Genomic DNA, 14,576 nt, shown 5'->3' with positions numbered 1-14,576 from the left:
GGCTTATAACAGAGCACGGGCAATAAATTTAGTATTATCTAATTGATTTTAATTTTTATTAAAAAAAAAGCTTGTACTGAAAAATTAGTTCGTTATGATTAAATTTAAATCAATGTTCATCCTATAAAAATAACTGATGTCACTAATTAAATAAAAATATTAAATAGCTGCACGTAGCACAAGATTGAACATTTTAATTTACATATGTTTCTTACTTTAATGATCTGGTATTTAATTACCGTTAGAATATCTATTCCATATTTATCAGTGTAAAGATCCTTGATCTATTTTATCAAGCATATACATTAGATTGTGAGTTTATAGTGGAAAAAATCTTGTTTCCAACGATATATTAGTAATGCCTATATTTTTTTTTAACATGTTAAAAATACTTTTTATACAGCCTATAATAGAACACGTGTTATTTATCTACTACTAAATAATTGGTTAACGTTATGCTATGAATCGGACTAGAAAAAATTAAATATAAAAATATAATGTTCGAGCATTTTCAGTATATTTTAAAAAATAAATTAAAATAAAGTATAAATTTTATTTTTTAATTAATACAATATTAATAAATAAAAACAAAGAAAAAATAAATGGAAAAAAATAAAGAAAATTAAAGGACCTTGAAAACTAACATATATAATACGATCATATTTTTTAAAAAAATTGAGTATCAATTTAATACTGAATTTTTTTAAAATCATGATGGTTGTTTAAAAAATAAATTTAAAATCCATTTACTAATCAATTGTTTTTTCACAAAATTGAATCCCAGCCTAACGTCATAATGTTTTTTTTTTTATGGATTACAATGACCCCATTAAAAAAAATTATAAAATCAATCCTTAAATGAAACCAAGTGAAACTTGACATGATATAACTTTGATAGATTTAAAGACAATCTGATTGAATTGACTAATCTAAAAATAACTTGAATGGCAGTTAAAAATATGAAATAACTTTAAAAAAATTCACAACTACATTTGTTTTAAATTCTAAAATAATGACATTCTAAATGACATGTTTTTTTTAATTATTGAAATATCAATACATTGGATCAATCCAGGTTAACTTGGATTACCTTACCAAATTGATAACTCAAATCATGAGATATCGATATATTAAATTAACTCGAGTTGATTCGGAAAGTAGTTTTTTTTAAAGTAGTTTTCTTGAAAAATAAATTATTATAAAGTGAATTATTTTATGATGTTTTGTAGTATTGTGTAAAATAAATTAAAAAATAATTTTCAACATTTGACTATATCATAAAAAAAGAGTTGAAAAACAAATTTCTTCATATTTTTTTCGTGTTTACTAAAATAATAAAAAATAAATCTTACAAATTAAAAAGTTAAATGAGAATAAAATTGAAAAAAATATAATTTCATAAATTATTTTAAATAAAATAAATAACAATCAAAATAATAGAAATAAAATATAACAAAAAAAATTGAAAGATGATAAAATAAAAAAAATTACAATTTTACAAATCAATTCAAATAAAATAAATAACAATAAAAATGAGGAATAAATTTGATATATAAAAAATTTTAATTAAGAAATATAATACGAGAAAGAAAATAATAATCATAAAAATAAGAATTAAAGTTAATATAAAAATTAAATTAAAAAAAATATTTAAAATAAAATATCTACCAATCAAAAGTTTGAAAATTAAATTTGATATAATTTTCAAATAACATGATAATTTTAAAATTTTTATCATTTTTAGAAAGTTTTTTTTATTTAAAATAAAAAAAAATATTTTTTAAAAAATCAAGTGAAATTAAAAAATATTTTTTTATTAATTTTTTTAATAATAAATAAACATATAATTGTTTTTTCTTTGCTTAAACAAAAGCATAAAATACAAAGATCACTGAAGTCCCCAGCTAAGAGCGTAAATACATGAATACAAATCTCCCTTTGCTTTTATTTTATTATTTGTCTTTTTGTCGCGGGGAATGGGAGAAGCAGCGGCAGCAGCAACTCAGAGAGATCAATCAACTGATACGGAAACGGTAATCATACAGCCAGACCTCGATCCACCGTCCTCGTGCTCAGATGAACCCGATAGCACTAACCGAAATTCAATTTGAACCAGAGCGAGATCTTCAAGGCACTAGAAATCGTCGAGAGAGACGCTCTAGCAATTGCCTATAGCTTCACTTCTCTCTTCTCTTCACTTCTTCTGGCTCTCTCTGAGGTGATGTTTGACTCTTCTTCTAGTAACTTTCTGGCTGGTGCCCGTGAAAAGAACGGAAGTGAAGGATTTTTTATGAAAATTGTAGGCTGCTAGAACATCAGTTGATCGCATGCAATGTTTTAGTGATGCTGGTGGTCGTCTTCAAGAATCTGGTAAAGATAATTAGAGTTTTATTTTTAAGAAATTGATTATTATTGTTATTAATTGTGAATTGTTTTATAATTATGATCGTTGTATTTTGCAGTGCTTGATGCGGCAACGAAGGGTAATTCGTGTCTTAGGTATGCTTTAACTAGTTAGTAGTTCCTAATTTTGAAAGGTTTGATCAAGAAAAAGAAATAGGTTGCAAAATTGCATGATATTGAATTTATCTTTTTGTAGGAGAAATATTAATAGTCGACAGAGAACAGGATTAAAATTTTCTCTGATGATGATTAAGAAAGGGGGCAAGGTTAAAGTGACAAATGTTAAGAATAGTTACAATTTCTACAAGCAGCAGTTTGTACGTAATTGGTTATTCATGGTTTTATTTTTCATGTCAGATAGGTCTGTGGTTCTGTGAAGCATATTTTTACATGGTGGTGGAATGCTATGTACGGAAGAAACAGCACTGATATTTATTTCTCTTTCTTACTTATAAGAATTTAATAAAGAGAATGTTGGATAATCTGTATCTGTGAAGGAATTTTGGGGTGTCTGATGGTTGTAGATGCTGTTGGGAGAATTGGGAGATTAAAGGGTCTCACATAGGGTCTAGAACGGATGTTCGAGGGATAGAGAAATCTCCATAAAAAATTTGCTTTGTTTTTGTTTTCAAAGAGATATCCTTCATCATGTTCTGAACCTGAATTTTACCTTACATTATTCTACTCGACTTTTCCACCACCTTGTTGTTTCCCTCAATTGCTCCTGGGATCATGTCCTTGTGATCAGAAAATAGAATCTAAAGTTTTGCCAGGTTTATCTATCTCCACAAGTATTTCACTATTCATGCTTTGAGAATCAAACTTACAATTTGCACGAGGTTTTAATTTGCATTTGTCACTGCATTGTTCTGTCACCCTCCTCTGAGTACAAAACAGAAAATAAAAACAGTGTTAAATAGTTTTCCACGTCTTTTGGAGATAACTGGTAAGAATGTTGACTCTCTAACTTGGCAAAAAATGGTTTCATTTGTTGCCCAACTACTTAAGCAACCCTACCACAAGTCTTAGAAATCTTTCTGTACATATGTTTTTGCCAATTTTTCACGGTATGTTGGATATGAAGGACATTTGTTGCCTAACCTATTTCTGCATCCAGATTGAACGAGGTAATGAAGGACATTGACGCACTAGCCACTTAGCTGTATCCTTTGTGTTTGTACTTTGTTTTCTTAGAATACTTGTTTGCTCGTAACTTACTTGGTGAGGGGACCGTGCCCATGAAGGTAGCTGGAAGAATCTGGGGAGCATAACAGGCTTGGTTCTGTCTAGAGTTTGCAAATGATTGTGCTAAAAAAGTAATAGCCTTTTATCGAAACCTTTGTTCCTCGTTTGTCCCAGACAAACGTGGAACACGTTAGTTGTATTTCTTTTCACTCCATTAGAGTTTGAACATATTTCATTTTAACCTCCACCGAGGCCATGTACCAAGCTGCACAAGGGAAATGAACGAGCTATTATAGCTTAATTTCGATATTAAATAGAGTTTTTATTTTTTCCCTTCTCATATTATAGCCCCAGTTAATTCAGTAGCATGCCCCATTTTTAACAAGAAACTCTACATTCACTTGTGAGGTGCAAGTTATCTGCTCCTCTGTCTTTCATCGACCTAACATTCAAATGATTCTGGCGTCACTGTTATTTTCAATGGTTGTGGGCACACCACCATCATGCCTCTAATTAATTATTATTCAATTAATTGACTTGATTGATAGATTAGGGAAGCATTACCCTCCAATCACGTGATATATATATATATCTCATGTGAGGATATATAGTTAGTTTGATGGTAGATTTCCTCTCCCAATATTATCAATTTAAATCTTATAAATCTCAGAATTATTAAAAATTTATATATTTAGTAATTTTAGAATTTATAAAATTAGTTGAATATATTTGAATTTATTTAAATATTCATATTAATAATAATAAAAACAATATATATTTCAAATCACAAAGAGTAACTTAGTCCACGTATTATTGAATCTGGAGTGGTGATGTTGATATTACACTACCTGCAAATATTTATTTGTGCTAGAATTGTGATCCTGATCGCTATCATGTCCTTGTTGTCCCTTCATGATTTGGGAAAACAATCAATATTATTGTTAAAATAACTATATAAAATCCAGAAGGATATAATTTAACTAATTTTTTTTTAAAATATTACTAGTTTAAATTTTATAAATTTTAAAATTATTAAAAATTTATATAATTATTAATTTTAAAATTTATAAAATTAATTAAAATACATACAAATTAATCTAGATATCCATATTAAAAAAAAATAACAACGTTTACAATGACCCATCCTTTATTGGACACCGAAGTAATTACTTTTTATTTGTGTACTGGCCATTTCTCATCGTCACAATCATGGGTAAAGTTGTGGAGTGATGGGGTTAGTTTTTAAGGCTGTGGTGATGATTATTTTTTTAATTTTTATTTAAAAATATATTAAAATAATAATTTTTTAAATTTATTTTTTATGTTAATATATTAAAATAATTTTAAAAGTTTTTTATAAAAATAATTTTTAGTCAATTTTTATTTGGGCCATGATCCTAGAGGGTAAGAGTTGATGTTTGGATTAGGTAGAATGCATGGTCAAAACACCTGCATCTAGTGATTTAATGGAGGCTCAAGGTATTTTTATCAATCATGACTAAAATGACCCCTTATAATTACTACGAAATGGAGCTACATAAAAGTTATTTTAATGATTTAGAGTGTATTTAGTAGTATTGTAACGGTTATTTTTTAAATATTTTTTTATATTAAAGTGTATGTTAATAATTTTTTTTTATTTTTTAAAAATTATTTTTAATACTTATTTAAATATTCATATTAATAATAATAAAAATGATATATATTTCAAATCACAAATAGTAACTTAGTCCATGTATTATTGAATCTGGAGTGGCGATGTTGATATTACACTACCCACAAATATTTACTCGTGCTAGAATTGTCATCCTGATCGCTATCATGTCTTTGTTGTCCCTTCATGGTTTGGGGCAACAATGGTTTGGGGAAACAATCAATATTATTGTTAAAATATCTATATAAAATCCGGAAGGATGTAATTTAACTAATTTGTTTTTAAAATATTATTAATTTAAATTTTATAAAATTTAAAATTATTAAAAATTTATATAGTTATTAATTTTAAAATTTATAAAATTAATTAAAATACACACAAATTAATCTAGATAATCATATTAAAAAAAACTAACAACATTTACAATGACCCAACATTTACAATGACCCGTCCTTTATTGGACCACCGAAGTAATTACTTTTTATTTGTGTACTGGCCATTTCTCATCGTCACATTCATGAGTAAAGTTGTGGAGTGATGGGGTTGGTTTTTGAGGGTGTGGGAGTGATTATATTTTTTAATTTTTTATTTAAAAATATATTAAAATAATAATTTTTTAAATTTATTTTTTATATTAGTATATTAAAATAATTTTAATTTTTTTTTATAAAAATAATTTTTAATCAATTTTTATTTGGGCCATAATCCTAAAGGGTAAGAGTTGATGTTTGGATTAGGTAGAATGCATGGTCAAGACACCTGCATCTAGTGATTTAATGGAGCTTCAAGGTATTTTTATCAACCATGACTAAAATGACCCCTTATAACTATTACGAAATGGAGCTATATAAAAGTTATTTTAATGATTTAGAATGTATTATCAGTATACTAGCGGTTATTTTTTAAATAATTTTTTGTGTTAAAATGTATGCTAATAATTTTTTTATTTTTTAAAAATTATTTTTAATTCTAATATATCAAAACAATCTAAAACATATAAATTATATTAAATTTTAATTAAAAAATAATTTTAAATTTTTTAAAAATACAAGTTTAATTACGTTCCCAAACAGCCCATTAAATAAACATAATCACGTCATTAACTACTCTCCGTTTCACGTGATGAAGGCCCAAGATAAATTATAGAATTTTAGATTTTTACCACACGTACCTAGACAAACTACTCCTATTATTAATTAATATATATATATATATATATTCACGAGCTCACACATTAACCAACACATGCACGTGTTTTCAATTATTTAAAACTAATCCATTTTCAAGTATTATTAATCCTCGATGGCAGCGCGAGTTCTTCGTATTCAAGCAATTTAATTTTGAGAACTCTATGTTTTATTTATTTATTAATTTATTGTTGAATATTATTTTCATTTATTGTTTTTAATTGTATCTTGTATTAATTTGGACGAGAATTTAAACTCTCTAAGCTCTCTAATCTCGACAGCAACAATGCCTCTCCAGAGCTTAATTATCACATGAGTTTGTCATGCATCAACGAGGGAATGAGGCATATACTATTATATATGCCTCATTGGTGGAAAATAGCGCCAACGGTGCCTGGAAGTATATTTTGACGAGGATTTTGCTAGATTTGCTAGGGTTTCTGTAATTTTTGCTTCTTAGTTTTAAGTTTTTCTATGAGATAAAATTATCCATTGTGATATTCTTAAAGAAATTAAAAAAATAAACTATAAATTTTATTTTTCAACCATCTCAATATTAAATAAAAAAAATAAAGGATCAACGATTAAAAAAAATTTCAGTTTTGATAAATAAACCTACTAAACCATTAAATAAAAGAGCTCAGGTCAATACGTCAAACCTACAAACTAGATAATGAATTTTATTGGAATTAATAATTTTTTTAAACTGTTATTTATTTAACTATATAATAATAAAAATAGACAATTATAAAATTAAATGTTAAACCAATACTAATACTTTTTTTTTAAGATTATGATAACCTCATATTAAGTAAAATAAAATAAATTATAAAACTCATTTCTCAATCAGCTCGATATTACAAGGATGAAATAAAAAAAAATTGAAAAAAAAAGTTAAACTAGTTAAGCTCATCAATAAGCCTATAAATTTTTTAAAATTTAATAACTTAGTTTTTTAAAATAATTATTTTTTTAATAATAAAAAATTATATAAAAAAAATATCCTGCTAAACTAGCAAGTCAAAATAACGAAGGTTATCATACTAAAATCTAAATCATTGATTCCATGTAGTTTAATAATTTAGTTTTTTAAATTATTTTTTAAATACTTTTTTTTTAAAATAAACTATATAACAATGATGAAATACTTTTTTAATATAAATCTAATATTATAATATTTTTTGTAATATTATGATAACTATATAAAATTAAATTATCCAAATAAAATATAAAGGATTAAATTAAAAAATAAAATAAAAATTTAAAAAAACAAAGTAACCTATAGTGCTAATGGTGGGTACGGAGAACAATGTTTTTCTGCGCCTTTTAACTTTTTTAACTTTATGATTAATGAATTCGTGAAGCTTAGCCCACGTCAATTCCGATGACGTTGACAGAGATTCAGGCCGTCCTGCTCTTGTTGAAGTGGCATTTCACAATTCAACACACTTGCTTAACTTAAATATCCAGAGGGCATATTCAAGAACAACCCAACTACCCGTCAATCTTACCTTGTTTTTATTTTTCTAACTAAAAGACCACCTTCTTTGATACTCGGTGCTTAGATGAAATGGCCGATAATCACACTGAACTCCAACTATGGTACACTATTATTTTCCTTTGTGCGGATGCAACAAGTAAAGATTAAATATAATTCTAAATTCTTGGCGAGAGAAGTAGAGTGCAATGGCCGATAATCACACTGAACTCCAACTTTGGTACACTATTATTTTCCTTTGCGCAGATGCAACAAGTAGAGATTAAATATAATTCCAAATTCTTGGCGAGAGAAGTAGAGTGTTCTCTCTCTCTCTCTTTGTAGTAAATTAACTTTTTAGTAGGTGGCTTAATAGTAAAATAATAGTATCAAAAGATTTGCGTTCTTCGTTACTAAATTCATATTCAAATTACCATAATAAATATTCTTGGTTTTTCTTACTTAAGACTTCAATTTTCACCGAATCCCACTATTAAAACACATACTTAGTACAGCATGATCTCACCATTGCTTGAATGTTCTTGGCCCCACCATCGCATCATCTACATTCTCGCTCGCTCTCTCTCTATAGTCTTCGGATACAAAAGAAGACAATCTTTCTTCTCGTCATACTTCTTTCTTTCTTTCTTTGTAATTGTGTTGTGTACATATTTTGTTGTTTTAAGCTCTCAACGCGATGAAGAAATGAAGCCAAATTAAGCACTTGATTTTTACACATGGAAGTGAATGAGACAAGTGCTCTTTACAGCATGTGTTGAAGCTCTTTTGTCTTAAAGCAAACCGTAGTGCATCTCTCTCCATATCTGCTCGCCATTTGAAGTATTTTGAGCAGTTTTTTTGGTGAAAATAATTTTCACGAAGTTCAAAAAGAAGAAAGTTGTTTTGTGTGGACAGTTTTGTAGGTCCAAGTGTCTCAGTTTTCTGGGTCCGTGAGGACTCAGATCCTTTAATAGGCTCCTAAATTGGTCCTTCTGTGTTTTCAAGAGATTAAAAAAAGGAAAGGAAAGGAAAAGGGAGATGAGTGGGTGTATTCATGAATATTTCATCCATTCATGAGCTTCTCCTTCTTGGGTTTATTTTGATAAGGCTAGTATAATAGAATATTAGCAGCACTTATTTAAATCACCATTTACAAGATTGAGAGTAGAATACAGCAAAAATCATACTTCCATTTATTGTCCCTTTCCCCAGCAAAGTTCGTGTTTTGTCTCTTATTTCATAACAGGTGATAGCTTTAATCACTACACTTGTCTAGAGAGGGGACCTTAGCCTCCGAAGAAGTATGTTTTTCACTCCTGCTAAAAAGTTGATCAAGAGCTTTTTCTGTGGTTAATTTTCAAGCTTCATTACTACTCACAAATTCCAACCTTGAGTTTCTTGTCTTTGTAGTTTTCTTGAACAAACCCACCTTTTGTATTCAAGAATCAAGATTTAAAGCATATGGTTGTTCAGATACTGAAAATTCTGTTGCCAAAGTGTCTAATGTTTAGAAATGCAGAAGAGAGATTAAAGCAAGATCCTTTTCCTTTTTTAGCTTTTCCGATCCTATAAAAGAGGTGTGCTTTATCCTTTTGAGCTTAAGATATGGCAAATGAGCTCCATAACCAAGAGAGACTGCCAGACAACCTCAAGAAACAGCTTGCTCTTGCTGTGAGGAGCATTCAATGGAGCTACGCAATCTTCTGGTCAAATCCAACTGGACAATCAGGGTACTAATTAAACCTTTTTATATCTCTATTTTCTTTGTCTGTATAGGTGCTAATTTTTTACTTTGTTTTTAGAACTTGTTCTTTTTGCACCTAAAAGAAATCTTTTTTCTAAGAATCTCGCGAAAGAAATTTTCTGTGCATTGTTTGCGATTTTTGAGAAAGTGAGTCAGCTTAAGTTTCGGGGAGTTCAGTCACACGTTGGAATTAAGTGCAGGGAGTCTACTTTTCAGAAAGAGTAAATACATATTTCATTTTGTATGGTTAGAGTGAAATCTGGTTTTTTTTTTCTTGTGTGAATAACTGTGCAAATGGTTCTGATTTTGACATACGGTTTGCATTGGTTTTATGAATTGAAATTTAGGTTTTAGCTTTAATGGAATCCATCGCTTTCTCAAATTTTGCTGCCACATTTTATGGTACTTGATTAAGAACATAGCATTTATGATGAAGGTATCTCATTCTTTCAATGGGAAGCATTTCTGTTTTTGACTACCTTGGAGAAAGGGTAGTCTATTTGTTTTGCGTGTTGATTATAGCCATGAGCCCTTTAATCATATAGGACATAGCTCATGCTCATAGCTCTAATGCATTATTTGTTCATGTTCTTATCACTGGTAAATGTGAATGTTTTGTAGGGTTTTGGAGTGGGCTGATGGGTACTACAATGGAGATATTAAGACACGGAAAACAGTTCAATCCTTAGAGCTTAATGCAGATGAATTGGGTTTACAGAGAAGCGAGCAATTGAGAGAACTCTATGAGTCCCTGTCTGCTGGTGAAGCCAATCCACAAGCGAGGAGACCTTCTGCTGCATTATCCCCAGAAGATCTCACTGATACGGAGTGGTATTATTTGGTTTGCATGTCCTTTGTATTCGACAGTGGCCAGGGGTAACTTCATTTTCTTTGCCATTTGCTGAACAAGGCCTTTCAATTTATTCCTTTTTAGAGTTAAATCGTTGTTAATTCATCTTCCGAATTGTTCATAGCTTGCCAGGAACAACATTTGCAAATGGTCACCCTACCTGGCTATGCAACGCTTCTTCTGCAGATAACAAAATATTCAGTCGCTCTCTGCTAGCTAAGGTTAGGATTCTGTTTCCTTTCAGAGATCTTATTTCATTTCTGAATAAAAGTTGCACACATTACACATACTCAAAATGATAGAAGAAATTAATTTCTTTTTTTAATATTTTTGGTTCTTGTTCTATGATGGGAATTGTGGCAACCATAACCCTCAGAGTGCATCAATTCAGGTACCGATTCTACCTATTTCCTACTAGAATTCCAGTAGATAGGCACAAGCACACAGCAGCGTGCTTTTACCAATTGCATTAAAGCTTGTAAAGCTAGTAAAACTGGACTATACCAAAACCTGAGCAAACATTTCCTTTTTAAACTTTCAGACTGTTGTATGCTTTCCATTTATGAGAGGAGTTGTTGAGCTGGGCGTGTCTGAGCAGGTAATACTACTGTCAGATTTCTATTTAGAATACAATCAACTACTGATTTGGTGTCCGTGCATTACAATTACCAACATGTCAAGTCACGTTTCTACATTGTAATTTGTTTCTAAAGGTTTTGGAGGACCCAAGTCTCATTCAACACATCAAGACTTCATTCTTGGAGATCCCATACACAGTAGCAGCCAAGCATTCTAGTGCAAAAAGTGACAAAGAGCTTGCCTGTGCCACTTTCAATCGTGAAATACATGACACCAAACCTGTTCCAGTTATACGATGTGGAGAACTAGACACAGTCTCCCCTGATGACAATTCAAATGATCAGGCAGCCACAGATTCGATTATGGTTGAAGGGCTAAATGGAGGAGCTTCCCAAGTGCAAAGTTGGCAGTTCATGGATGATGACTTCAGCAACCTTGTTCATCATCCCTTGAATTCTAGTGACTCTGTATCGCAAACCATTGTAGATCCTGTGAAGCTTGTTCCTGTTCTGAAGGATGGAAAGGTAAATGACCAGAGTCTTCAGGATATTCAAGACTGCAATCACAAGAAGCTGACTGCATTGAACCTACAAAGCGATGATTTGCATTATCAAAGTGTTCTCTCGTGTCTCTTAAAGACCTCCCACCCATTAATTCTTGGACCCAATGTCCAGAATTGTCATCGGGAACTGAGCTTTGTCAGTTGGAAGAAAGCAGGATTGATGCATTCTCAAAAATTGAAAAGTGGAACTCCACAAAAACTACTAAAGAAGATACTCTTTGAAGTTCCTCGGATGCATGTTGATGGTTTGCTGGACTCCCCGGAATGTAGTAGTGACAAAGTTGCGGGTGGCAGGCCCGAGGCTGATGAAATTGGCGCAAGCCATGTATTATCAGAGAGGAGGCGAAGAGAAAAACTGAATAAAAGGTTTATGATTTTGAAATCAATTGTCCCTTCAATCAGCAAGGTAGTTAAAAATTCTGTTCCCAAAAGTTTTTGGCCTCGAATAACCAAAGTCTCAGATTAATTTTCTCCTTTTTTGTGCAGGTTGATAAAGTATCTATACTAGATGACACAATACAATACCTTCAAGAGCTTGAAAGAAAGGTTGAAGAGTTGGAATGTAGGAGGGAGCTTTTAGAGGCAATAACCAAAAGAAAACCTCAAGATACTGTGGAGAGGACATCTGATAACTGCGGCAGCAATAAGATTGGAAATGGTAAAAATTCGTTGACAAATAAGAGGAAGGCTCCTGACATTGATGAAATGGAGCCAGATACCAACCATAACATATCAAAAGATGGTTCAGCTGACCATATAGCTGTCAGCATGAATAAAGGGGATGTTCTAATCGAGATCAAGTGTCCTTGGAAGGAGGGAATATTGCTCGAGATAATGGATGCAGCGAGCCATCTCCATTTAGATTCTCACTCAGTTCAGTCATCCATTATGGACGGGATTCTTTCGCTGACTATCAAATCACAGGTATGGAGTATGGACTCAAAATCACACAATGGAAGTCACCGTCTTGATATCATGTGCCTTGTAAGAAAATGGCCACCTAATGACAACCCGTGATATTTTCAACGAAAAATATGATCCAATGAGGTAACTTGATGGTTATTATTAGCATTGATTCCTTACTTTAATGTCAATGTTTTTATTGCAGCACAAGGGATTGAATGCTGCATCAGTTGGCACAATCAAACATGCCCTTCAAATAGTTGCTGGGAACTTGTTTTCGAATCGATGACTGTATGACTGCTTCAGTCGAAAGATTCTGTGTTGCGGAGGGCTTCATTGATCAGAGCTATTGAACATAGATTTTCCTCCACGTGGAGGAGTCCAATAAACAGAAAATGCACTTATTCCGAACATTTATGTTTGTTGCAATGGATGGTTCAGCTTGTACTCTGCACGTAGAGTGGTCTAATAAACATTTATGTTTTGTACGTGTTTGGAATAATGGATTACTTGTAAGATAAGTGGCTTCAATGATGTCACATCAAAGGATTGAAGGGTGTACATCCGAGAGAAATAAAGATCTGAAATAAAGTTTTGATCCACTGAATTTCGGCAGTTGCATTGTTATGGCCTTGTATTCCGTTTTGTGGATCATGAAAAGAAGGCACCATCTGATTTGTTCAAAATCTGGGACGCGGACAAGTCCAGCTTGCTTCGAAGAAGAACAAGTATATAGTGGCGTTGAGACAAGTAAAGGCCCTTACCACTTCAAGTACCCTATACGCCGAGAAAGAAGCTGAGTTCACTAAGGTTTTTGACTAGAAAATCGGTCCACACAGCTCATGGAAGCCTGGCTTGGGAAGCTAAATAGATGGATGACAGGAAAAGAGAGGTCGTATCAATCATCAAGTAAAAAAGCAACAAATTCCATTCGAGTTGGATTTGTTCTCGTGCTCATCGTGTAAAGCATGCGTTGAGAACAGTAAGCAACCCTATGTGTCCCGCTAATATTATGATAACGAATTGGTTTCAAAGTATTGAAATTATATTTTTTTTAGTTTTTAAAATTTATTTTTTAATATTAATACATTAAAACAATTTAAAAAATTTAAATTTTAAACAAATAATATTTAGACTGCAATGCCAGACATCCCTTCAAGTTTATAAAGAAAAGCATGCAAAAATGTACTAACTAAAAGTAACATAATCGACTTCCAAAAAAATACAACTATGGAACATTTCAATAGAGTTTTTGATATTTCAGTTATTTAAAAAAAATTATATATATATTTGATTTTTTATATTTTTAAATTGTCTTAATATTAAAAATAAATTTTAAAAAATAAAAAATTATTTAAATATATTTTTAAAATAAAAATTACATCAACCGAAAAGAAAGTGTCCTGGCATTATAAAGCAAGGCGCCAACCATAGTTTCATACAGTCGATCTACTGCAAAGCTTTTCCTTGTTGATTTTTAGACACAGGTTGAACAGCTGGCCCACCAAATCTAGTCAGGGTAATGGAGGCGACCTCCTTGTTTTTTGGTACCAAAGAGCATCATCCTTGATTTCCAAATAACAGTGGTGTGCTCTGTAAACTCATCAAGGTGGCTTAAAAAGAAGATAAAATAAAGTTGAAAGAGAGAGTCCATGAAATAATAAATAATTTAATGTTTTAATAATAAATAATTTAATGTTTTTAACCATTACCATGAAATAATAAATAATTTAATGTTTTTAACCAGTGTTTTTTTTTTTTTGGAAAAAAGAAGCTCAATGGGGCTTAATTACAGGATCAGACATGCAAAAATACAATAATACTAGCTTACAGTCCATGCTTTTCATATATGATTTTGCTTTAAATTGAGCATGAATTGTGGAAATGTATAAAAAATATAGTAATTGATTTTACTGACGCCCCTGAAACGCTTAGAATCTCCTTTATATAACACCATTTGACTCACAGAAATTTTCAAGTTATAAACACAAGGGAATGTAGCGATGAAGAGCGTGGTTTAAACACCTCATTG

General features: G+C 30.7%; 2 protein-coding genes across 3 annotated transcripts; both read left to right on the top strand.

Annotated features, from left to right (window-relative positions):
• The first annotated feature begins 2,225 nt into the window (after positions 1-2,225).
• LOC105124439 (uncharacterized) lies at positions 2,226-3,009 on the top strand. The gene is made up of 4 exons (XM_011024457.1): positions 2,226-2,370; positions 2,463-2,499; positions 2,600-2,764; positions 2,928-3,009. Exons 1-4 carry the CDS (start codon positions 2,328-2,330, stop codon positions 3,007-3,009), a joined length of 327 nt encoding a protein of 108 aa, XP_011022759.1. The 5' UTR covers positions 2,226-2,327.
• A 5,533-nt stretch (positions 3,010-8,542) lies between these two features.
• LOC105124375 (transcription factor GLABRA 3) lies at positions 8,543-13,159 on the top strand. 2 transcript variants are annotated; one of them, XM_011024376.1, is made up of 8 exons: positions 8,544-9,636; positions 10,272-10,526; positions 10,625-10,721; positions 10,877-10,891; positions 11,042-11,098; positions 11,214-12,047; positions 12,128-12,565; positions 12,750-13,159. In XM_011024376.1, the coding sequence occupies exons 1-8, from the start codon at positions 9,512-9,514 to the stop codon at positions 12,831-12,833; spliced, it is 1,905 nt and encodes a 634-aa protein (XP_011022678.1). In that variant the 5' UTR covers positions 8,544-9,511; the 3' UTR covers positions 12,834-13,159. The 2 variants fall into 2 exon arrangements, with proteins under 2 accessions (XP_011022679.1, XP_011022678.1); XM_011024377.1 differs by lacking the exon at positions 10,877-10,891 and having other exon boundaries at positions 8,543-9,636.
• The last annotated feature ends 1,417 nt before the right edge of the window (positions 13,160-14,576 follow it).

This window comes from Populus euphratica, unplaced genomic scaffold (genome assembly GCF_000495115.2).
Source record: "Populus euphratica unplaced genomic scaffold, PopEup_1.0 scaffold4.1, whole genome shotgun sequence".
Lineage (NCBI taxonomy): Eukaryota > Viridiplantae > Streptophyta > Magnoliopsida > Malpighiales > Salicaceae > Populus > Populus euphratica.
Note: the sequence above shows the minus strand (reverse complement) of the source record. Positions and strands in the feature narration are given on the sequence as shown.